Below are 23980 nucleotides of genomic sequence, written 5' to 3'. Positions count from 1 at the left end.
GGAGCAGCTGCTCCGGGTGCTGCCGTGTTGGCATTTGGCTGTTGCAGTCCACAGACCTGGATGTGCTCTTTGGATCCGTGGGTGCTGTCCTGGAATGCAGACACGCAGTGATAGCTCTGAAGTTATGCCATGTTTATAACTTGCTGCAGGAGCTGCTTCATTAGCAGAAACGTTGTTTTTGCAGTTTGCATTCTAGCTTTGTGCTGCAGGAAAGGTGTGGATGAATAAATCGGTTGGAAATTTGAAGTTGGGTGAAAGAAGGAAGTTGTTGCTTATTTGCTGCCTTCATACAAAATAAAGACTGTGCGAAGCTGCAGATCAGCTAATAAAAGAAAGACCCAAAAGCAGAGGGGTGAGCACCATCGTCTCTGGCACCTCAGAACACAGAGCTTCTGTTTAATAACTGAATGTGTTCAACAGCTTTTGCTTTCCTGTGGTACAGTTTGAGACACATTTGCAGAAGGTTAACCTTGCTTTTGCAGCATCTGCATGTGTAGGAGAATTGCAGGGCTCTCTCCTCTCTCGTGCTTGCAGAACACACTGATGTGCCTGGACATAAGGCTATGAACACATTTCCCCCCCAGCTCCAGTTACCTGTGCAGGCGTTGCTTTTCTTGCAGGTTGTGGTACTTTGGGAGTTTTCCCTTTTTGTAATCTGTGGGTTTAGATAACATTTCGTTTTGTCTCTCCCGAACAGAGCATCATCTCTGACCTGTTCCCAGGAGTGGTTCTTCCCACACCCGACTACGAGCTCTTTACTCAGGCACTGACAGCAAATATTGAGAAAATGAATCTGCAGCCGGTTCCGTGGTTCGTTGGGAAAATTATTCAGGTTCTTCTCACATTTATTTCTGGTTGGGAGGGCAGTAAGAGCAAATGACTGAGAAACAGTCTTCATCCCTTCTCTGGTGTCATGAATGAATCAACAGATAATAGCCTCTGTGATCCGTTAACTGGTATTACAGACAGTGTGCATTTATTGAGGAAAAACCATGGAATAACTGTCAGTTTTGCTTACAGTGGGTTTTGAATTCAGAGTTTGTGAAGGAGCTGATTAGTTGGAGCTTGAGCCTGATGATTCAGGATAAAACACTGAGCTGAAGCTGTTAATGGTCAGTACAGTGCTGCCCAGCAAACAGAGCTCCAGGATGCAGGCAGGCTGTGTCCCAGATCTGCCCAGTCTCCTTGGGAAGGGCTGGGGTGTCCCATTGTGGCTGAGCTTTACCTTCAGTTTGTGTTCCTGCTGTTCCCCGTGCACTGCTGTGTTGGTGGCCTTGCAAAGAATGCTGAACTTGTTTCTGTGTGAGCAGTGCAACCTGATGCTGTTGGGAGCAGAACTGTAAGGCCTGGGGTTGGTTCGTTAGGGGACGTTAATTGGCTTACATTGCTTTGCAAGCCATGCTTGATCTTTCATTTAAGCAGGGGCAGTATTAACTGGTAAGGGATTTAAGATATCAGCCTTAACCTGAGGTTAAACAAAACCGGCTTAGGGCTTCTGTAGGGTTCTGTTTGAAGGCGTTTAGGTGGAAGGCTTTGATGCGAGGTCTGTCAGTATCTGCTGGGCACTGGAGAGGTCACCCCCCCTTACAGGTCAAAGACGGCCGTGAGGGACTGCTGCTTCGGCAGGTCCTCAGAGCAGCAGTTCCATTCCCCACTGATGACCATTCATTTCACTGAAGGCTTTATGCACTGGGCCATGATGAGCAGAGCCTGGTGAGAGCTTAAATTACATCGCTGTGAACTGCCATGATCATAGGATGGTGCTCTGATGTGGGTTAGTGCCTTAATGGAACACAGATGTTTGGCTGCTTTCTGCTGTGACTGAGTGCAGGACTGGTACCTGTGGTTTCATACACGTTACTTGTACCTTTAAGCAATGTTAAGGCTGAGTGCCGTGTCTCTGCTGCAGGTCTACGAGATGATGCTGGTGCGCCATGGCTTCATGATTGTTGGAGAACCTCTGGGTGGGAAGACGTGTGCATACCAAGCGCTGGCTGGAGCCCTGGGGGATCTGAATGCAGGTAACTTGGTCCAGCCCCAAACTTGTCGGTAAATGAAATTGATTCTACACCTGATGGTATTTTTCTTTGAAGAGACACACTGAGGTTGGTAATCGTCCTATGTTCTGTTTTCTCAATCAAGGAGTTGCTGGTCATTGAACTATTTTGTCTTCTATATGTTCTGGAAATAGTTTGGTCTGTTTTTACTGGAGTAAAAAAACACAGTAATGCGCTCATACTTCTATGCGTTTTATTTGCATTGTATTTGTTCTTAATACCCTTGCAAAACATGCAAAGCAAGCTGTGATGGGGAGATAGTAAGTAGTCCCCTTAAACATACAAAATCTCTTAATGCTTTATTCTTTCCTTTTTAATGTGCTTTTTCATAAAGTGCCTTGTGCTTTTCTTGTAGAAGTAAATGATTATTCACTAATGCCTAACTTCAGACATCTTCTCTTTCTTGCCTTGTATGTCTGCAGTAGGAACCTTCTGAAATGTTCTTTCTTGGATGTTGAATAAAACAAACCTATCACATTTTCAAGCTCCTCTGTTTGTCTTCCTACACAGCAAAATCAATGGATGAATTTGCTGTTGAATACAAAGTTATTAATCCTAAAGCTATAACCATGGGACAACTGTACGGCAGCTTTGATCCTGTGAGCCATGAGTGGACAGATGGGGTTCTTGCACACGCCTTCAGGGCACAAGCAGCTTCTACTACAGAGGATCGAAAGTGGATTGTATTTGATGGCCCAGTGGACGCAGTTTGGATAGAGAACATGAACACTGTGCTGGATGACAATAAAAAGGTATTCCTTTGAGCTTCCTTTGAGCCAGGTGTCCCACACTTGAGTATGTACCTTACTGCAGTAGTAGTAGCATTTTGCTTCCATGGTGGTCAAAGAGTAAAACTGTACTATGCTGCAAGCCTAACCAAAGGCTGATGTGCTTAAAAGCATTGCTTTCTCCTTGGGCTCCACGGTTTAGGTCAGTAGAAAATCACAAGATGTTAGTTCTTCCTTAGAAGCCTTATCTTGCTCTGATCTCATTGAAGTGAGGTTTTACTAACTGAGGTTTGTTTATTGAACATTTCAGGAAACTGAGAGTAAACTCAGTTCTGGAACTGAACACTGAAGTTGTGTAACTAATTTGGTGAATAAATTAACTAAAGAAAAGCTGCAGGTCATAACTGCTTTTCCTTACAGGGGTATTTAAAGATACAGTATTGCTTCTGTACACCATTACAGGAAAAACTGAGGTGAGGTCAGAAGGCAGCAAGTGTTATGAGAACAGAAAGGAGTGAATGAGAAGTGACATTAAGTAGAACTAAGTAGAGCGGCGATGTGTGACAGGCATTGCTTTGGCTGGTAGATTAACACTGACATGAGTAAGTCACATTTCCTTGCTGTTTTCCTTCTAGCTGTGCCTAATGAGTGGTGAAATAATTCAGATGAGTTCAAAAATGAGCTTAATCTTTGAGGCTGCAGACTTAGAGGAAGCGTCTCCAGCAACTGTTAGCAGGTAACATGAAGGCCCTCTAACAGGGAGTGTCCCACCTTTGGCATCTCTTCTGCTGCCGTAACTGTTCCTTCTTCCCAGGTGTGGCATGATCTATATGGACCCACAGCAACTGGGTTGGAAGCCGCTGAAGGATTCCTACATTCTGACGTTGCCTCCAAACCTGCAGGAAGATCACCGAGAGCTGGTGAGAGCATTGCTCATTGGCAAGGGTCCCAGGTAGCAGATTGACTTCAAGGTGATGCTCAGTTTACCGTCTTGAAAGCAAGCATGCAGAATCAAACCTGCTGAAGTAATGACAGTTTTGAGCACCCCAGGTTTCTTAGGGGCTTTTGCAGATTGTTTTATGATTATTAGTGTCATGTATCAGGGCATGAGAAGTGCGTTCAGCGAAAGTTCTTTTTTGACACAGTCCTCGTAGGTCATCAAAACAAAATAGTTCTTTCTGAGCCAGCAGATAGGATGGCCCTTTAGTGAAACTCCCTGAATAAAAGGCCCCGAGAAGAGCCTAGGTCATGATTCCTCTCCTGTTTTCCCTCTTGAGCAGATCCCACCATTCTGCCTGCTCCAGCACTCCCACAGGTACCAGTCTGTGCTTTAGGAACTCCTGCTGTGGATACTCACAGTATCTCTGCCTGGGTCCTCAGTAGAGGCCAGTCTTTTTCAAGGGAAGTTGAGGCCCTTTTCTCTGTACACATTGGAATAATTTTTTTTGTTGCCCCAGCAGCCTCCCTGGGCTGAGCAGTGGCTGTGCTGCTGGGATTTCTAACTGGGTAACAAAATTTAGGGTGAAAACTTGTGTGGCAGAAGCAGCTTGTTTTCACCACCAGGTAATGACAGGGAGGCTTTCCTGATCTTCCTCCTGCTGACTTGGACGATTTCAGGTGTTTAGTGTTTTTCTGACAGAGACTTGGAGGCAGTGGGAAGTGTGGCAACTACTGCCTTGTTAAAAGCCATTTTCCATTTCCTGGCAGGTCAACAACTTGTTCATGTGGCTGGTTGAGCCCTGCTTAGACTTCATTCACTATAACTGCAAAGCCGTAGTGCAAACATCCTCTCTTCATCTGACTTACAGCTTTATGAGACTCTATACTTGTCTGCTTGGTAAGCACCCTAAATCTCAATCTTTTTATTCCTTTTATTTTTCCACCTTTTGTTCCATAACAAGACGAAGGTTATCAGGTGGAAGGAATTTCCTTGCTGCTTCAGATGCTGTGACACAAGTCCTCCCTCACAGATGGGTGTTAATTACATAGTGCTTCAGCTGGCATTCAGAGCTTTCAGCTGGGGGCTGCTGTAGTTACAGAGCTGTACGTGGCCTTGGGAGCATTTCCCACCTGCTTTGTTTGCTGTCTGTTGGCATCTGAAGGAAATATAAAATGGACCATTGTAAAAGCTTCTTCTCATTCCTTTCTATCTGATGATTTGTAGCACTTCATACAGGCAAAGTTGTCCTCACGTGGTGCTCTGAGTTTGTCTCAGAATGCAAAAATAGGTTGGGGTTGGGTTCAATGGTTGTTCTTGGCGTTTAACTCGAATTTAACTCGAAAACGTCTGTTCTAGATGAAATAAAGCAACCTGAAGAAGAGGGGAAGGAAAGCATGTCTGCTCAGCAGATCACCCTGTGGCTGCAGGGGCTCTTCCTTTTTGCTTTGGTTTGGACGATTGGGGGGACCATCGATGCAGACAGCAGAAAGAAGTTCGATGTGTTTTACCGTAACTTGCTGCTGGGGACGGAAGGGCGCCCTAAGAATGTGAAGATTACCAGAAACAACATCTTCCCGGAAAAAGGTACTTGGTAACTGCACCCGCCTGGCTATTGATAAAGCAGGAAGTCGGCTGGGCAGCTCAGCGGAGCGCTGGGTGTGCTGCAGAGCTGCCCTGTGCTATGCACTGCGTGCTGGGTGCCCTCCGGCTCGTGGGCTTCATTGGCACAATGCTGAGGCTGAATCTGACCTGAGACAGCTGTGTGCTGATGGCAGCGGGGGGAGGAGGGGCTCTCCTGAGATATAAAGGCCTTCATTATCACTCTGCATCGGAATTCTCACACTGATGTTATAGAAGTTGATTCTAATTGGTGGGTTTTGCTATGTTCTGTTTTTGTAATTAACAGGGACTGTTTATGACTTCTATTTTCACAAGCGTGGAAGTGGGCAGTGGAGCCTGTGGACAGATTCCATCACACAAGAAGAACAAGTTATCCCCGCAGGAGCTAAGGTTTACATCGATATCTTTCATTGTAGAAAACAATTATTTGGTTAAAAGATTTCGAGGTATAAATCAGTTACCTTTGCAAACTCCTATTATGTTTAATGTTCCAACTGCAGCACTGTATCACTGTAGGCCCCTGCGTATTAGTTCTGGTGTTACTGGTATCACTGTACGGTATGCACTGAACAGAGAAACCAAGCAAGCAGGGCAGTACTTGTTTGGAATACAGCGGGCAGTTCCGAGGGCCCTGAATCCCCTGAATTTCCACATGTAATGGCACAACTCACCCTGATGGCATCTGCAAACTTTCGGAAGTGTAGCAGGGCAGAGATTGGTATAAAAGTGCCTGTTCTGCAGGTGTAAATTCAAGATAATGGGTGTTTGTTCAGCTTTTGTTAGAGAGAAGTTCTGGCAGCACTGTCCCTTTCCGTTTGCACAGCAGGGGACAGAATTAAGCCATGCAGTTTTCTTTTCAGGCTTCATAAGGTGTTGATGAGCCATGCAACAGGTAAGTGCAGGTAAGTGCTGTCCGGGCTGTTTACTGAGTAATTGCTGCAGAAGTGATGCCATCTGCGCTGTCTGGCAGGATCTCACTGTAGCCTGGGTTTCAGAGAGGAGAATTTCATTGACACACATTTATGCTACAAGCTTCTTGTAGCTGCATGGAAGTATTCACGTGGGTGTAATATTAGGAGCTGGATCTTCATGAGTCGTTTTACTTTCCTATGTAACAGGTGTCGGAGCTGATCATCCCAACAGTGGAGACTGCCAGACAGATGTTCTTCCTGAAAACATACGTGGAGCACGACATCCCTTTGCTTTTTGTGGGTCCCACTGGCACTGGAAAATCAGCCATAACAAACAGTTTTCTGCTGAAACTTCCCAAAGAAACATATATCCCAGTTTTCGTCAACTTCTCTGCAAGAACCTCGGCTAACCAAACCCAGGACATCATCATGTCCAAGCTGGACAGGAGAAGGAAAGGATTATTTGGGCCTCCTTCAGGGAAAAAGGCTGTGATATTTGTAGGTAAGACAAGTTTCTCATGTGTTTATGTCATTTAACTTCTGGCTTTCGGCCCAGGAAGTAACTCACAGAGACGTTTAGATTGCCTCAGAGCTCCTTGTTCTTTGCAGGCGTCCAAGGGAAGGTTTGCACTGCCCCCTGCTGAAAGGTTTCCAGTTGATGGAGTGCGCTCCTCTTTGGAACCATTTACTGTCTCATTTTATGTGTGTTTGCAACGTAATGCAATATAAAATCACCAACCACACTAAAACCAGCAACATAATGCCTATAAAGGATAATGTCATTTGATTCTGGTGTTAATGTGAAATGAAAAGAAAAATATCAACCTTTTTTCTACCTCTGTTTCCATTGTTTTTTTTTTTATTCTTAGCTTCAAAAAAAAAAACATTCCTAAACATTGGGAGGTTTTTCCTTCCTACCTCTCCCTTCCACAGATGACCTGAACATGCCGGCCAAGGAGGTGTATGGAGCACAGCCGCCCATCGAGCTTCTCAGGCAGTGGGTTGATCACGGTCACTGGTATGACCGGAAAGATGCATCCAAGATTCGTATCGTAGACGTGCTGCTTCTGTCAGCTATGGGCCCTCCTGGGGGAGGCAGGAACGATATTACAGGTAGGAAATCTACCAAGGGCGACACAAAGTCTGCGTGTGCAGGAGGAATAAGGTATATCGCGATGGAGAGTTATGTAATTGAAGTTAAGAGGCAGGTTTCATTTTGCTGACGACACACTTTATGTTTGTCTATCGTTTGGATTGCTCCAAAATGAAGTTTGTGTGCTCAGGGTCAGAACTGTACTTTTACCAGGGTGAATTCAATCAATGTTAGGAAATGGATGATGAAGTGACAGTAAATGTTGAGGAACTGGCACTTTTCCCACTTTTCACTTTTTGGAAAGTGAACAAATCTTCCTGATGGGTCTCTTCGGCTACTCCACCAATTCTCACCTGAAATCCCATCTCCTGCTGCTGGGACACGCTGCCTGCATTTACTTACGGGCATGTTGCTCAAAAATCAGCGTTGCCTGCCAAGTCACTGTAAGGAAGGTTATATGTTCTGATGGAAAGCCTAACTATAGCTACAGCTACATCATTATAACCACTTAGCCTCCATATAAAGATTCCAGTGCAGGTGTACCTGTATGCGATCTGAGGAGGATCTATTAAAGTAACTATTATGGCGCTGCTGGATTTGTATAGTTTAGTAGTGCGAGTTCTGTGTAGTTTTAGGTGGAATCTGAGAAGGTGGTCATTGCTTTTGTGGAGTTTTACTGTGCTGTACCAATGCGGGTGATAGTGGCCGTCTTGTGATGGTGATTTGTGGTTTCCTTATTAAAAGCAGTCAATTTAAGGAGGAATATTGACATAAAATATGAACCAGTTTGTACTCCTTTGGTGTCACCGCTGGGGCAGAAATTAGGCAGAAACAGAATTTGGAGCTGCAGCCAGATGCGAATCTGTGTGAGTGGATCCCAGCCAGACGCTGAGGGGAGGCAGGAAAGTACCTGGATGATCCTAGATCCCTCTGCGTGTTCTTCTGCATGTTACAGGGCGCTTCACACGGCACTTGAACATCGTGTCCATCTGTTCTTTTGAAGATGACATTCTCACCAGGATTTTTAGTGCAGTTGCTGATTGGCACTTTAGCAAAGGCTTTGAGTCCGTCTTTCTGAGGTAATTTGGTGCATTTCCTGTACCACCTTTGTCACGTTTTATCTGCGGATCTTATGTTGTCTCTCTTTACCTTCTTCAGGCTCAGTAAGATGATGGTCCAAGCTACAATGACGATTTACAAGATGGCAGTTGAGAATTTCCTCCCAACTCCTTCAAAATCCCATTATGTCTTTAATCTCCGAGATTTTTCCCGGGTTGTTAAAGGAGTGCTGCTCTGTCCACACACCCATCTGCAAGTAAGTAGTTCCATTGTGTTGCTGTAGGAAAGAACAATGGGGAAAGTAAATTACAATATTACAAAGGGAATGTCTCAAATACGTCAACTGTGAATTCATTTGACGTGCATTTACAGTGGATATTGCCGTTGAGTGCCCTGCTGGGTATTTTCTGTTTCTGATGGAGGGAAGCAGCTGTAATTTTTGCTGATGTTCTTTCCACGGGTCCAAAGCCAATCTGATACAGCCTGTACCTCGGGCCATCCCACCTCTTGTGCTTTCACAAACAAAATCTACCGCAGAAAGAAGCATGTGAAGACTCGGTGTTTCTTTTAAAAGTCGATGAGCTTGCCTGTGAACAAGGCAATAGGTTTGTCCAGAACTTGGGCCAAATACTACAGAAGTGTAGTGACAGGTGTGGAGGATTTTCATACTTTCGCTTTTTTTTCAATTTTCAGCAATATTGCTTGGGAATTCTAGGAATATTAGAAGTCGTATTTCTACTGGACTAATGTGTTTGGTGCACAAATAGAACAAGAAGCCCACCAGCTACTCAGGGGATGTCTTGGCCAGTGGCAGAGTTTGGGCAGGGCTGGGGCTGGAGGCAGTGTCTAGAAACATCTGTTCTTTATGTACTGGAGTGGGGAGATTTGATACGGCTGAGAAAAATGCACAGACAGAGGAGTCACAGATTGCTGTTTAAGGAAGCTTGTCAAGAGAACAGGTGCTGGGCTGCATGCCGAATGGCTGGAAACTGAGAGATTCCCACAGAGCTTAGTACAAAATATAGCAGGGCCCAGATGGATGCTTCTAACTCATCCTGCCTGAGCAATATTTACCTGTATTTTTGTACGTACCTTTTTCAGAGTGAAGACAAACTGATCCGCCTTTGGGTTCACGAGGTGTACCGAGTTTTCTATGATCGCTTAATTGATGAGGAGGACAGGGAGGTATTCTTTCAGATGGTAAAACAGACAACGACAGATAGCTTCAAGCAGGACCTGGATAAGGTATTTTTCAACAACATCCTAGACTCAAGTGTTTCAGAAGCATTTGGACACTGAGATCGCATTAGTACTGGATATGTTTTGAATGATGTATGTCGATGCATTTGTGAAGTTTGGATTTTGTCCTGCTTGTGTTATGTATTATATGTGCTCTTGTGGAAGCTTCATACCTGCATCATCCAGAACTACAAAAGGATTCTGCTTTGGTACAGAGGACTGTGTGGGATAACTGTCTTTCACTGTTCACTTGTGCTCCAACTTAACATACCAAGTATGTATGGTAGCAGGTGCTTTTCTGGGAAGCTTTCTGGCAACTCTTCCTGCTTTTCACAGCACAGTTGCCGTGTGAGGTGTGCATGGCAGGAACTTGCATGTCTGCTTACAGCAAATTGCTGCTCAGGAAGCTTTTCTGTTTCGCCCCCCACCCCCCCCTTCCACTCTCACTTCTTTTTATTTTTCTTTCGTCTTTGTTTCTTTTTCTTTTTTTCTTCTGCACTAAGATGATAAGCAAAATAGCTGGAAAATGGTGCTTCCCACAATATTATTATTATATAGATAGGAATAATCCTTGTTTAAATGAAAGTAATTCTCCAATAGTCTGAATCGTGTGTTTATTCGTGCAGGTGCTGGGTCATCTCTCACCCACTGGCGAGGTCACTGATGATCACATCCGCAGCCTTTTCTTTGGGGACTATCTGGAGCCTGACAGTAGCACAAAAGCATACGATGAAATCACAGACTTGGAGCAACTGACATCTGTGATGGAAACCTACCTGGAGGAGTACAACAACACCAGCAGGGCACCAATGCCCTTAGTCATGTTCAAATTTGCTATTGAGCATATCTCAAGGATATGCAGGGTACTGAAACAGGATAACGGACACCTTTTGTTGGTGGGCATTGGTGGAAGTGGTCGACAAAGCGCTACCAAGCTGGCCACCCACATGAACGCATTTGAACTCTTTCAAATTGAAATTACAAAGTCCTATGGAGTCAATGAATGGAAAGAAGATGTTAAACGAGTCATGCTGAGGGCTGGTGTTGCTAACAAGAACGTTTCCTTTTTGTTCTGTGATAGTCAAATAAAGGATGAAGCATTTATAGAAGATATCAACATGCTTTTAAATACTGGTGATGTGCCTAATATCTTTGCTGCTGATGAGAAGGCTGATATTGTTGAGAAAATGCAAAGTGCAGCAAGGATGGCGAATGAGAAAGTCGAAGCTACTCCACTTGCTATGTACAATTTCTTTATTGAAAGGATGAAGAAAAGTTTGCATATCGTCTTAGGTCTGTATATAATGCATTATTTCCCAGAATGCTTTTCCTGCTTCCTAGCTGCAGAGACAGTTAGATATTTTTTGTGGTGTTCTTGTTGTGTTTTCATATTTTTCTAGCAATGAGTCCTATTGGTGACGCGTTTCGGAATCGACTACGGATGTTCCCATCGCTGATAAACTGCTGCACCATCGACTGGTTCCAAACCTGGCCTGCAGATGCTTTGGAGATGGTTGCTAACAAGTTTTTGGAGGATGTTGAGCTTGAAGATGACATTAGAAAAGAGTATGAGTTCATTTGTCAAGAAATGTGATGCAAATGTTTACCTCCCCCTTGTCAGACCTACATGACCATATAAGTGAACTAAGCTAAGCCACCTCTTTGATGACAGAGCAAGTCAAAGGCATCTGGACATACATATCAGGCCATGTTCTTTGGAAGAAGTCTAAAATGTTTCTTGTAGTAGGGAAAAGCAATTTTGCCTTCACTAACACTGATATGACTTCATAGACTTGAAGTAATTTCCTTATTGTTAATTGATGTAAAGAGAGATTATATTTACACAGTAACGCAGAAACTTTTTCCCCAGGGTTGTGTCAATGTGCAAATATTTCCAAGAAACTGTGAGAGAGCTCTCCGTCAGCTATTACAGCACACTGCGGAGGCACAACTACGTAACGCCAACATCGTACCTAGAGCTGATTCTTACCTTTAAAACTCTGCTGATTAGCAAAAGGCAAGAAGTTGACACAATGAGAAATCGTTATCTTACAGGACTTCAAAAGCTTGACTTTGCATCTTCACAAGTAAGTCTGAGTGAAAGCACTGAACGTGTGGTATGCACGTACTTTAACAGGTCTGTTGTAAGTGGAATCAAGCTTCCAAAACCAAAGCTGATGAAATTCCTTCTTCGCTGCATTCAGGATGCTATTGATAATTTTCTCTAGAAAGCCATCCAAAAAAGTGAGATTACTTCTTAGTCATTTTAATTTCAGATAATAACACTTAATAGAAAGCTACGTGAAGCTGATGGTACTCATTGAGTGTTAAAGGGAAAAAAACGCTTATTTTGTGAAAACCTTGTCTATAAAAACTATTGCTTAGCATCTGTTACCCTTTGTAAAACAGGAGGAAGTTCAAGAACATTGTAAATCCTTGGCAAGCATTGATTCCCCAATCAGTTCCCAGTGGGAGATTGATCAGGGTCCATGTGAACAAGTCCCCCTTTCACACATCAAATCCAGGGCCTGAGCGTCCCAGTGCAAAGTAGTGGAGCTTCCAGGCACTTGTGCTGACAAAGAACATCTAGTACAGAGCCGTTGATGTCTCTAAGTCCTCTAAGTCTGTGTTACAGTCCTGGTTTCTTTCGGATTCAGTTTTTCACCTGTGTAGCAAAGGATTATTTGGGGTTCCGTAAACTGAAACTGACAGTGAAGGAAAAAAATACAACTGATCATGTTTTTCATGATTGAAATTAAGTGGATCATAAAGGAGGGATCACGGATGATTACAAACACTCTCTTTAAAAATTCTGTTCCTTTCAATAAAACGGCTCTTAGTAAAAATAGGTCAGAGAACTGTTCTAACAATTATTCAAGGTCTTGTGTCCCCTTTTCACTTGTGTTGATGTCTTCTCATCTTTCTCCCTAAGACATCAAGAGCATGAAGTGTGTGCAGATGTTTACGAGGATTTCCTCTTGATTTCCTGTTCATCAGGTTGCGGAAATGCAGAAAGAACTGACTGCTCTTCAGCCTGAACTGATTCAGACTTCTGCAGAAACAGAGAAAATGATGGTCCGGATTGAAAAAGAAACAGCTGAAGTAGATGCAAAGAAGGAAATTGTGTCAGCAGATGAAAAGGAGGCCAACGAAGCAGCAGCTGCTGCAAAAGCTATTAAGGTACTTCAGCCTGGAGAGTGGTTGGTTTTCAGCATCCTTCCCTGTAAGTTTGTATTCTGATGTGTTAATAAGGTGAACGAGATGTTCCTGATATAAAGAAGGTAAATTTTGGCTGCTCAGTGTGCGACTGTCTCGTGGTGCCTGCAACCCTTCCCTTGTTGGTTTGCATCCCAAAAGATCCATAGCTTTTATTCCTGTAGTAACGTATTCTGCTTTTCAGCAGATGGAGTACTGGGGTTAGGCAGGTGCCAGGCCCACAGATGGTTTCCTTGGGGTTAGGTGAGCTGATGTGTCACAGAGCTGCGTGGAGCCCTGCTGGGCATAACCCAAGAGATGCTGATGCAGCCAGATATCATAGCACAGAATTTACAGTGGGAAGCTGCAGGATTCCTCAGTGTGTTTTTGGAGCTAGTTGGAAAGGCCAGTGATAGGTAATTACCTCTATCTGGGTATGTGAGCAAGAATTTAAGCCACACGGTATATACTTTCTACCTAATCAGCACTCTTAAATTAAGAGCAAGCGTATCTAACCTGTTGTAATTCTCCCCAAACAACCAGGGAGACACTTTGAGCTTGAAAGCTGGTCTGGCATTCTCAGCTCTGGGTTGAGCTTATGGAATTTCCTAGTTCTCTACAAACCTTTCCTCTTCAAGCTGTGCAGACCAAAGTAGTTTCCTCTCCAAGAATCCCAGTGCTGTGGAGACTTATTATTAGATACTTCCAGGCAGAGAGTGTTCTGTGGAGCTACAGGCATCTCCCCAATGTCTTGACAGGATGAATGCGAAGGAGACCTTGCGGAGGCCATGCCGGCTTTGGAGGCAGCACTTGCAGCTCTTGATACCCTGAATCCTTCAGATATTTCTCTTGTGAAGTCCATGCAGAATCCACCAGGGCCTGTTAAGCTTGTCATGGAGAGCATCTGTGTCATGAAGGGGGCTAAACCAGAGAGGAAGCCTGATCCAAATGGGAGTGGTAATGAAGTGTTTGTTCTCCCTGCCCTAGTAATGGTTGGGTGCTGTGTATTGCACTGGTGGAGCGTGTTTTTGTTAGCGATGACTTAAGCTCTCAGCTACTGAGATCAGCCTTGCTTTGCTGTTACAGCATATTGCACTTGCTTGGCTGCTGCATAAGCTTTGTAGGTGTGATCCCAGAGGGCACGAAGCTTTGACCCAGTCTTGTGGTTACCATCACCTTGAGGGGCTCTGGGAGCTGGTGGTCTGCTGCACCATTCCCCTGTAATCCCTGCTGCAAAACAGCACCGGGTATCCTGGGAGGCAGAATCCCTCCTGCCATAGGTTACCATTCTAACAAACCCTTTCTTTCTCATGTTACTATTGTGAGACTGCACAGGATTTACAAGGCAGGACAAGAAATAGCTTTACTTCGTGTCCCCACATTTCAGCCCTTAATAGCAGAAATAAGAGTTCTATAAATTTGTTTTTCATCCAAAATTGTCTTGTCTAGATTAGGATGTAGTGCCTTCTTATAGGTGTTGATTTGTCTAATAAACTACAGTAAGAAAGACTGTACAATTGGTTCCCTTGTTGGGGTAGAATTAACATGTAATTAATAAATCCAGTGGGTGTTTGTGATACTGAGGTTCCTGTTTGAATTTCTTCAGGAGAGGATTTTCACAAAAGAATTGACTGTGCTTGTGTAGTAAAATCAGGCTTCAAAGTCATGATATTGTTGGTTCCTCCTAAGTTTCAAGTATTCTTTTTTTTTTCAGTTTGAGTGTGTGTGACTTAGGCCTGACTTTCATGTTATGTGCAATGCAGGTAAAATGATAGAAGATTACTGGGGGTCCTCTAGAAAACTTCTTGGAGACCTGAAATTTCTGGAGAGCTTGAAGACATATGACAAGGATCATATTCCTCCAGCTGTAATGAAGGTCATTAGAGACAGGTTTATTGATCACCCGGATTTTCAGCCAGCTGTCATTAAAAATGTCTCATCGGCCTGTGAAGGACTCTGTAAGTGGGTGCGAGCCATGGAGGTCTATGACCGCGTTGCAAAAGTGGTTGCCCCGAAACGTGAACGTTTGAAAACTGCTGAGGAGTTGCTGGATGTTCAAATGGAGAAGCTAAAAGAAAAGCAAGCAGAACTTAAGGAGGTTGTCGATCGCCTCCAAGCTTTGAATGATGATTTTGAAAGCATGAATAACCGGAAGAGAGATTTGGAAAATAATATTGACCTCTGCTCACAAAAGATTGTGAGAGCTGAACAGCTCATCAGTGGTCTCGGTGGAGAGAAAGACAGGTGGACAGAAGCTGCACGGTTACTGAGAATCCGGTATGTAGACCTTACAGGAGATGTGTTGTTATCTTCAGGAACTGTGGCTTACCTGGGAGCCTTTACTGTAGACTACCGCTTACAGTGCCAACAGCAATGGCAAGTTCTGTGCAATGAGAAGAACATCCCGTGCTCCGGTGATTTTAGCTTAAGCAACACATTAGGGGATCCAGTCAAAATCCGTGCGTGGCAGATCGCTGGGCTGCCAGTTGATTCCTTTTCCATTGACAATGGCATAATTGTTTCTAACTCAAGGAGGTGGGCTTTAATGATAGACCCTCAAAGGCAAGCTAACAGATGGGTGAAGAACATGGAGAAAGCCAACAAGCTGTCGGTTATCAAATTATCTGACACACATTATGTTAGGACGTTAGAAAATGCTATTCAGCTTGGAACGCCTGTCCTGCTGGAAAATATTGGAGAAGAATTAGATGCTTTCATAGAACCCATCTTACTAAAGCTAACGTTCAAACAACAAGGAGTAGAATACATGAAATTAGGGGAAAATATACTGGAATATTCAAGAGATTTCAGGTTTTACATAACAACTCGCTTAAGGAATCCTCATTATCTTCCTGAAGTGGCTGTTAAGGTTTGTCTGCTCAACTTCATGATTACACCGTTGGGTCTTCAGGACCAGCTTCTTGGAATTGTAGCTGCAGAGGAAAAGCCTGAACTGGAAGAAAAGAAAAACAAACTGATTATAGAAAGTGCAGCTAACAAAAAACAGTTAAAAGAAATAGAAGATAAAATCCTGGAAGTTCTTTCCAAGTCAGAAGGAAACATCTTAGAAGATGAAACAGCAATTAATATTCTGTCGTCGTCCAAAACGTTATCTGAAGAAATCTCTGAAAAGCAAAAAGTTGCCTCAGCAACTGAAATGCAAATAGATTCTACTCGAGTTGGGTATAAGCCGGTTGCTGTTCATTCAGCTGTTGTCTTCTTCTGCATCTCTGATCTGGCAAACATTGAACCCATGTACCAGTATTCACTGACTTGGTTCATTAACTTGTATGTTCAGTCCATTGCTAAAAGCAAGAAGGGTGAAGATCTGGAAGAGAGGATTGAAAACATAATAGAACATTTCACAGCAAGCATCTATAACAATGTCTGTCGCTCACTGTTTGAGAAGGATAAGCTGCTATTCTCCCTCCTCCTGACAGTGGGCATAATGAAGGGGAGAGGCCAAATAGATGATGAAGTTTGGCGTTTCCTACTGACAGGAGGAGTTGCTCTTGACAATCCTCATCCCAACCCAGCTCCAGACTGGCTCTCTGACAAATCCTGGGCAGAGCTCGTGCGTGCATCTTGTCTGACAAACCTTCAGGGGCTGATGGAACATGTAAGAGAGAACTTTTCAGAGTGGAAACGAATCTACGACTCTGTAAGACCCCACAAAGAAAATTTCCCAGATGCGTGGAACACAGTGACGGGGTTGGATCGTTTGGTGATCCTCAGGTGCCTGAGACCTGACAAAATAGTTCCAGCAGTGCAGCAGTTCATTGTAGAAAACATGGGGAGAACGTTTATTGAGCCGCCTACTTTTGATCTTGGACAAAGCTACGGTGATTCCAATTGTTGTGCCCCTTTGATTTTTGTGTTATCACCAGGTGCTGACCCCATGGCAGGTGAGACTGATACTGAAAACACCTTTTTTTTCTTTGTCTAATTAAATGACACTGAGTGTGATTAAACTGTTTATAGCATAGGCTGCTCAACCTGGCCTTTATATGTTCGTAAAGCATAACACAGTGGTGATAAAACAGAAGGTGTTTACATCTGTCTGTATATGTAAAATGAGAGTATCATTGCTGGAGCGGGGTGAAGGAAATAGTGATACGATGTCTGGGTCTGTGAGCAGCAGTTCAGGAGTCCAGAATTTCTTAACATCCGCACCAGTTCATCATTCATGCTTACACTGCAGCTCCTCCAGTGTGAGTCTGGAAGTTTTCCCCTTCTGAAAGTGTCCTCATTCTATTACTGAGTAAATGGTACATATGACTACGTTAAAAGCACATCTGTTAAATGGCCTTTAAGAAAAAACCACCCCATTTATTTTTAAACCTGGTTTTCTGCCCGGAGGATTGTAATATCAGCTGTACTATAAGGAAGGATTTCCAGGACTGATTGAACAGCAAAGAGATACAGCCCATAGCTGAAGGTCCAGCTCACAGCTCAACCCCATATCCAATTGTACCCATGGCAGAGTAGTGCGGTCTGGAGCTGAGCACTCGAGGCTGAGGAGGAGGCTGAGCATTTAGCCTGGCTGCCAGTGAATTTTGTAGTGTTTCTTTGTGCACCTGAATTTCAGCACATCTCTGAGGAAAGCAGTGCTGATGTAGCATTGGGTGCTGCCTGTGGGTTGTTGAGGTGTTGGCTTGTTTTTCTGTTTCTTTTTTTTTTTTTCCTGTTGGCCTTTACCCCTTTAATACTTGTTCCTTTATAAAAACAGTGAGTGTAACACGGCTCTACTTTCTAATACTTTGTCTTTGCATGTGCACAACTTGCCGTCGTAGGTTTGCTCAAATTTGCTGACGATGTTGGCATGGGAGGTGCAAACATCCAGACTGTTTCGCTTGGACAAGGTCAGGGCCCGATAGCAGCCAACATGATCCACCAGGCAGTCACTGCAGGGAGCTGGGTGGTGCTGCAGAACTGCCACCTTGCAACCAGCTGGATGCCTGCTTTGGAGAAAATCTGCGAGGAGGTGATAGTGCCCGAGAGCACCAATGATAAGTTCCGGTAAATTACATTTTGTTCCTTTTGTTTCAGTATTTCCTGTTTGCTGAAGGCAGCTGCAAAGAGAGATGAAGTTTATTCTGTGTCAACAGCCTCTTATAACAGTCATATTGTTTGATGTGCAGTGATAAAGATACCTAACTGGGATGTCATCGTTCCTACCTGTTTGATATACTCTTCTTTATGCTGCATTTATAGCAAACATAGATGGTATCATTATAGCTAAACAAGTCACAAACCCCTTAGTTTGCTGAAAATCAATACTGGGGAGATGTCTTGGTTGGTGGCTTTTGAATAATGAGCTTCTGGATCTCTTTGCAGGCTGTGGTTGACCAGTTATCCGTCCACAGAATTTCCTGTCAGCATCCTCCAGAATGGCATCAAAATGACCAATGAACCTCCCAAAGGGGTCAGAGCAAACCTCCTTCGGTCGTACCTCAACGACCCCATCTCTGATGCCACGTTCTTTAACAGCTGCCAAAAGCCAGAAATGTGGCAAAAATTGTTGTTTGGTCTTTGCTTTTTTCACGCTGTTGTGCAGGAAAGGAGAAACTTTGGCCCATTGGGTAAGGTTCCAATTATTTTCCATATTGTTTCTCAAAGGTCAGTAGTTTTGAAATGCATTATTTATTATTAAAAAGCAGGATTGTTGTCAGCAGTGTTGCAGGAGTGCAACCTGTGCTGAGCATAATGAGGTTTATAAGCTGCTATCAGTGATTCTTGTTCAAGCAAAGTTACTCTTGAAGCTCCTGTGTTACCCTGGGGGAGGGTTAGAAAGTATCCATTGTGTCAATATATCATACAGTATTTGCATTAAATTGTAGCTGACTAAATTAGTTTATTACACCGCTGTTCAATAACTGCAGTAATTTACTTATCAGTGTACTTATCAGTAGCGCTTCTGTTCCTGTGTGTACATTTTTAGCAGAGCCAGTGTGTCTGTTTGCTTGGTGTAAAACTGAAAGTCAGTATCTGCAGTGTGTTCATAATACAGCAATGAAAGGATGTATTTGGAAATATATTGGATTCCGACATTTTCCATACAATGCAGAAACATAGGAAACTGCAGATTTCATATTTATTACTATATAACCATATATATGTGTGTTTGTGTGTATATATATATCTTACACTCTCCATTAGTGAGCGTGAAGCTCTCAGCCTTCCATTCTGACTGAATCTGCCTTTATAGTAACAGTGACTGCTGTGCAGTGTTTATTCCCACTGAAAGCCACCATCCCGGTATTAATAAGCAGCTATATTTCAGCACGGGGCAGCATTCATTCACCCCATGTATATTCCCTGTATTGAACAGGTTGGAATATTCCGTACGAGTTCAACGAGTCTGACCTCAGGATCAGTATGCAGCAGATCCACATGTTTTTGAATGAATATGAAGAAGTCCCTTTTGAAGCTCTGACGTATCTAACAGGTACAGGCTTTGTGCTCTCTGATGTGTTTTGACTTTGATTCAATGGTACCTAAAAACTTCTGAGTATCTGGAAGCCTCAGGATTTCAACTTACTGGAGGTGAACATGAATGAACAAACAAAAAGTGTTTTACATTAAATTTAATCTTTTCATTCTTGTTTTCTTTGTCCTTTCCCAGGGGAATGTAACTATGGTGGGAGAGTAACAGACGACAAAGACAGGCGGCTTCTCCTGTCCCTTCTGTCTACAGTCTACAACAAGGATATAGAGCAGGACAAGTACGTGCTTGTGCCTGGAGGTGACTACTACATCCCACCACATGGTCCATATGAGGTGAGGAGATGGCACATGTAAATTCTCCCTTTAATTGTTGGGAAAAAGCTTACCTATGCTGCACTTTGATACAACAAATACAATAAATAAACGTACAGGAAATAAATGCATAAGATTGCAAAGCCGTGACAGACTGCATCTGCAAAATATGAGTTTGGTACTTAATATCTATCACATGGCAGCGGAGAGAGAGTGATAGATTCCAGTATTCTGATGTTGGATGTACTGATCGTTTGTGAATATATCACTGCCTGATTTCTGCTATTGAAATGTTTCTTTTACAGTCTTACATTGAATACCTAAGAAGCTTACCAAGCGTGACGCACCCTGAGGTGTTTGGGCTTCACGAGAATGCAGACATTACCAAGGATACCCAGGAGACCAACCAGCTCTTCAGCGGGGTGCTCCTGACTTTGCCTCGAGTGGCAGGGGGAGGTGGCAGGTCCCCTCAGGTAACAGGGGGAACAATCAACTTGCAGCTCATGCCTCGTGTGCCCCACGTCTCAGAGTAACCCTGCGCCTCCCATCACACGAGCATTACGTAGGTGTGCAGGGAACAGGGTGCAGGTGTGTAGAGAAGTAGATGTGGACTGGGAGAACCTGGATTAAAATGGGCACTGAAGTATTTGGACAACACACGGCACCACCTGGTTGAGTAGAATATGTGGTTGGAGTGGGAAAGTTCATGCCATCTGTCACATTTTAAAACAACAGTAAAGTGCTTCATTTCAGTCATAAACTGTAGTTAGAGCCCAGCTAGCAAGCGCAGCTGGTGAAGAACAAGTTCTCATTTTCTTCCAATCTGTGATTTCAGAAAACTGTTGAGGATTTGGCACAGGACATCCTATCCAAATTACCGAGTGACTTTGATGTTGAGGAGGTGATGAGGATGTACCCGGTACTCTATGAGGAGTCCATGAATACAGTCCTGCGGCAGGAGCTGATTCGGTTCAACAGGTATGGTCTGTGTGCTGCGCTGAGGACTGCTTGGATGGGACCCTGCTGGCAGCTGGTGAAGTGTGAGCAGTTAAAAGCCTCTCACAATACACAATTCTTAAGATGGCAGATGATGCTTTGCCTCAACATTATTAACAAAAAAATGTGACAGTGGCAGCTCACTGCCTAAACATAAAAATGGTGCCCACGTTCTTGTAGCATGAACTTAAATCAGGGTTGAATTTATTGTGCTGAGGTGGGGGCTGCCTGCTTCCTTCTTTTCAAGTCATACCCAGGCTCCTCTGTTCCCAGCACACTGCAATAGCTGCTGCCAGAGCCTTGAAGCTCTTCTCACTTCTTTCCCCCTCCTAGCATGGGATTTTTACTGCCTTTCATTTCTGTATGTGTGTTTGCTTTTTCTCGAGGTAAATAAGCCTTGCTTACTGTATGTGGGATAAAGACTTTCTGACAGGACATTCCCCAGCTTTGTTCAGCCTTTTATTCAACCTGAAGGTCTATAGCCAGAAAAAAGAAAAAAAAGTAAGTAAATGATGAGGTGATGATTTCTGTTTTATCTGAAGGCTTACTCAGGTGGTTCGAAGCAGTCTTATTAATATTGGCAAAGCCATCAAGGGCCTAGTGTTAATGTCGGCTGAACTTGAAGATGTTTTCAACAGCATGCTAATGGGAAAAGTGCCATCAATGTGGGCTGCCAAATCCTACCCGTCCCTGAAGCCCCTGGGGAGCTACGTGTCCGATCTGCTCTGCCGTCTGAGCTTCTTCCAGGTATGTTGAGCTGAAACCGACAGGTTAAGGATGGGCTGGTTGGAAGGTGAGCAGCTGAAATGTCTGGTGCTGTCCTCACTCAGCAGCACCTGAGAGGCGCAGGGCTGGGATCTGCTGTGCCCTGCATCAATAGCAGTGCTCTGCAGGGTGACTCCAGAGTACATCCTTCGTGTAGCAGAATCCCATAAAGGTGACAGGAGGAGAGAACTGAACAGAGGAGAGGAAGATTTGTATGAAGCAGCAGAATTTCATGTTTGCTGCATTAAAGTGCCATATATGCTCCTTTAATTTTTTTGCCTCCATGTGGCTTGGAGCAGTGTGTGCATCTCCTGCCTTTGCCTTGTTTCTCCTGCTGCCCTCCTGACTTCCAAACCAGACACTGGCATCTTTGTGCAGGAGTTATTTCCTCTGCTGGGTTTTTATGTGTTGTCTGTAGTGATACACTGTCCTTACAGTGATAGGAAGATAATGTAATGTAAGATAATCTGGCCTTTTTTCATGTTAGGATGTCAGTGCTTAAAGGACTGTAAAATAAGGTATATTGATCTAAAAAAAAAAAAAAGACTCTGTACGAGTGGCAACATTCAGAGGGTCCAATCAAGGGCTGGGTCTTGTTGTGGTGTTTGCATCTGTGAGGACATCTCCTCCTGCTGAATTTGCACAGCGAAGCCAAAAGTGTATTTCTCTTCTGTTTTCCTTTTTCCTGTGTTCAGGATTGGGTCGTCGATGGGTCACCCACTGTCTTTTGGCTGTCAGGATTCTACTTCACTCAGTCATTTTTGACAGGCGTTTTACAAAACTATGCCAGAAAATACAGCATTCCCATTGACCACATCGGGTTTGAATTTGAGGTAAGAACACGTGGAGGAATTCTGCTTTTCTTGAGCAGCTTGAAAGATGTTCTGGGGCAGCAGGGAATGGAGTTCAGTTAGGAATCCCACCACGGGGTTTAGTGTACTCCAAATAGAAATAAAGCAAATGGTTTTATCGTTCCAGGTGATGAAACAGGAGAACACAATGGAGAAAATACCAGAAGATGGGGCATACGTGAGAGGCCTTTTCTTGGAAGGTGCACGATGGGATCGAGAATCTGCAGCAATTGGGGAATCGCTTCCAAAAATCCTCTATGATCCCTTACCCGTAATATGGCTGAAGCCTGGAGAAAGCTCCAAATTTCTTCATCTGAACATCTATTCCTGCCCTGTGTATAAGACAAGCGCAAGAAGAGGCGTCTTATCCACTACTGGCCACTCAACTAACTACGTTCTCTCTGTTGAGCTCCCTTCAAAGCAGCCCCAGAAGCACTGGATCAATCGAGGTGTGGCAGCGCTGTGCCAGCTCGACGACTGAGACAAAGCAATGCCCTCTTCATTTGGAATTAAAAGATACGCTCTGCTCCCCAGTGACTGTTTGGTGGTGGTGGTTTTTTAACTTATTACCGTTTATTTGTATATTTTTAAATACCACTACTTCCTGCTGGCTTTAAAACAGCCCCATGTTTCCTATGTTTCTTTGGCCATTCTCATCCCCTACACAAGAATGAGTAAAGGTCATACAGGGGCTGAATCGCTGAGCTTGGAAAAGATCTCTGAAATCCTCCAGTCCAATGTCCACCTACCAGCACTGTTTCCCACTAAACCATGTCCCTCTATACCTCGTCTACGCAGCTCTTGAACCCCTCCAGGGACGGTGACTCCCCAGCCTCCCCGGGCAGGGCCCATTGCAGCTCCTGACCCCTTTCAGAGGAGAAACGTTTCCTGATACCCAACCTGAACTCCCCTGGCTCAACTTGACGCCATTCCCTCTCGTCCTGTTCTCACCTTGCTGCTACCATTGGGCCTTTTTTGTTTTGCTTGTCCCCAAGTAAAATTGGGCTGTGTTTTGCTGCTGATTTCAATGGGAATCTAATCCATGACTCTTGCAAACAGGACTTGCTGGATTTGCCTACATCTTGCATCCCAGGAGTATGTAGGATAAGGGGCGAGTGCATGAGAACAGTCTTTTCTCCACATGTAGAACTAATCTTCCACTGGAATGAACTGCCAGAGCTGCTCTGTAAAATGGTTGGAGCTGATGCTCCTTGGACACATGCTTTAGAGTTTCCGTGGAAGAAATCTGGACAGCTCACATGTCAGGAGCCTGCCACTTCCCAGAGCAGCGTGCTTGTCTCATCATTGGGTGACTTTGTCATTGCAGTGTTATTGACTTACGTATCCCGGGTACCTGATCAGTGGAGCTAAGTTCCCTTTCTACTGTACCTCATGTTGGACTAACAATCATCTGCCACTTTGTACTGGAGCTGGATTCCGAGAGTTTTGATACATATAATATATGGGAAGCAGAGATCAAAGCAAACATTAAAAAAAACCCTCACACACAAACCACCACCACCACCGTAACACTGCATCCACCCATTTGGGGTCATATCTTTTTTTCCACAGAATCTGAGTCATTAAGATTGGGAAAGACTACAAAGATAATCACCATCCCTGCCTTCAGCCCCTGCAGCTCAGACAGCGCTGGCTGTACTCCAGTGACTGCGCAGCCACCGCAGGGACAGCCACAGCCCTTCCTGAGAGCGAGGTTTCAGAAGATCTGTAAGTAAGGTAAGATTAATTAAAACCAGTCTTCTAAAA

At 44.0% G+C, this 23980-nt stretch overlaps 1 protein-coding gene across 3 annotated transcripts in view; it reads left to right on the top strand.

The window, feature by feature from the left end:
* The window catches only part of DNAH3 (dynein axonemal heavy chain 3), a 47979-nt gene that overhangs the window by 22419 nt on the left and 1580 nt on the right, over nt 1–23980 (top strand). For all 3 annotated transcript variants that reach the window (XM_032447622.1, XM_015877459.2, XM_032447621.1), the window contains exons 34-61: nt 698–832; nt 1910–2021; nt 2568–2809; nt 3421–3521; nt 3600–3705; nt 4493–4622; nt 5082–5309; nt 5632–5735; nt 6464–6758; nt 7190–7369; nt 8305–8428; nt 8508–8664; nt 9510–9653; nt 10274–10940; nt 11048–11213; nt 11518–11734; nt 12645–12827; nt 13601–13799; nt 14606–16747; nt 17636–17861; nt 18180–18424; nt 19174–19290; nt 19468–19622; nt 19907–20074; nt 20437–20579; nt 21140–21344; nt 22058–22195; nt 22341–23950. In XM_032447622.1, coding sequence (XP_032303513.1) covers nt 698–832; nt 1910–2021; nt 2568–2809; nt 3421–3521; nt 3600–3705; nt 4493–4622; nt 5082–5309; nt 5632–5735; nt 6464–6758; nt 7190–7369; nt 8305–8428; nt 8508–8664; nt 9510–9653; nt 10274–10940; nt 11048–11213; nt 11518–11734; nt 12645–12827; nt 13601–13799; nt 14606–16747; nt 17636–17861; nt 18180–18424; nt 19174–19290; nt 19468–19622; nt 19907–20074; nt 20437–20579; nt 21140–21344; nt 22058–22195; nt 22341–22694 — 7383 coding nt within the window. In that variant the 3' untranslated portion in view covers nt 22695–23950. The remainder of the gene's footprint in view (nt 1–697; nt 833–1909; nt 2022–2567; nt 2810–3420; nt 3522–3599; nt 3706–4492; nt 4623–5081; nt 5310–5631; nt 5736–6463; nt 6759–7189; nt 7370–8304; nt 8429–8507; nt 8665–9509; nt 9654–10273; nt 10941–11047; nt 11214–11517; nt 11735–12644; nt 12828–13600; nt 13800–14605; nt 16748–17635; nt 17862–18179; nt 18425–19173; nt 19291–19467; nt 19623–19906; nt 20075–20436; nt 20580–21139; nt 21345–22057; nt 22196–22340; nt 23951–23980) is intronic.

The sequence above is a fragment of the Coturnix japonica genome, chromosome 14 (genome assembly GCF_001577835.2).
Source record: "Coturnix japonica isolate 7356 chromosome 14, Coturnix japonica 2.1, whole genome shotgun sequence".
Classification (NCBI taxonomy): Eukaryota; Metazoa; Chordata; class Aves; order Galliformes; family Phasianidae; genus Coturnix; species Coturnix japonica.
This window is presented reverse-complemented; position numbering and strand designations above follow the sequence as displayed.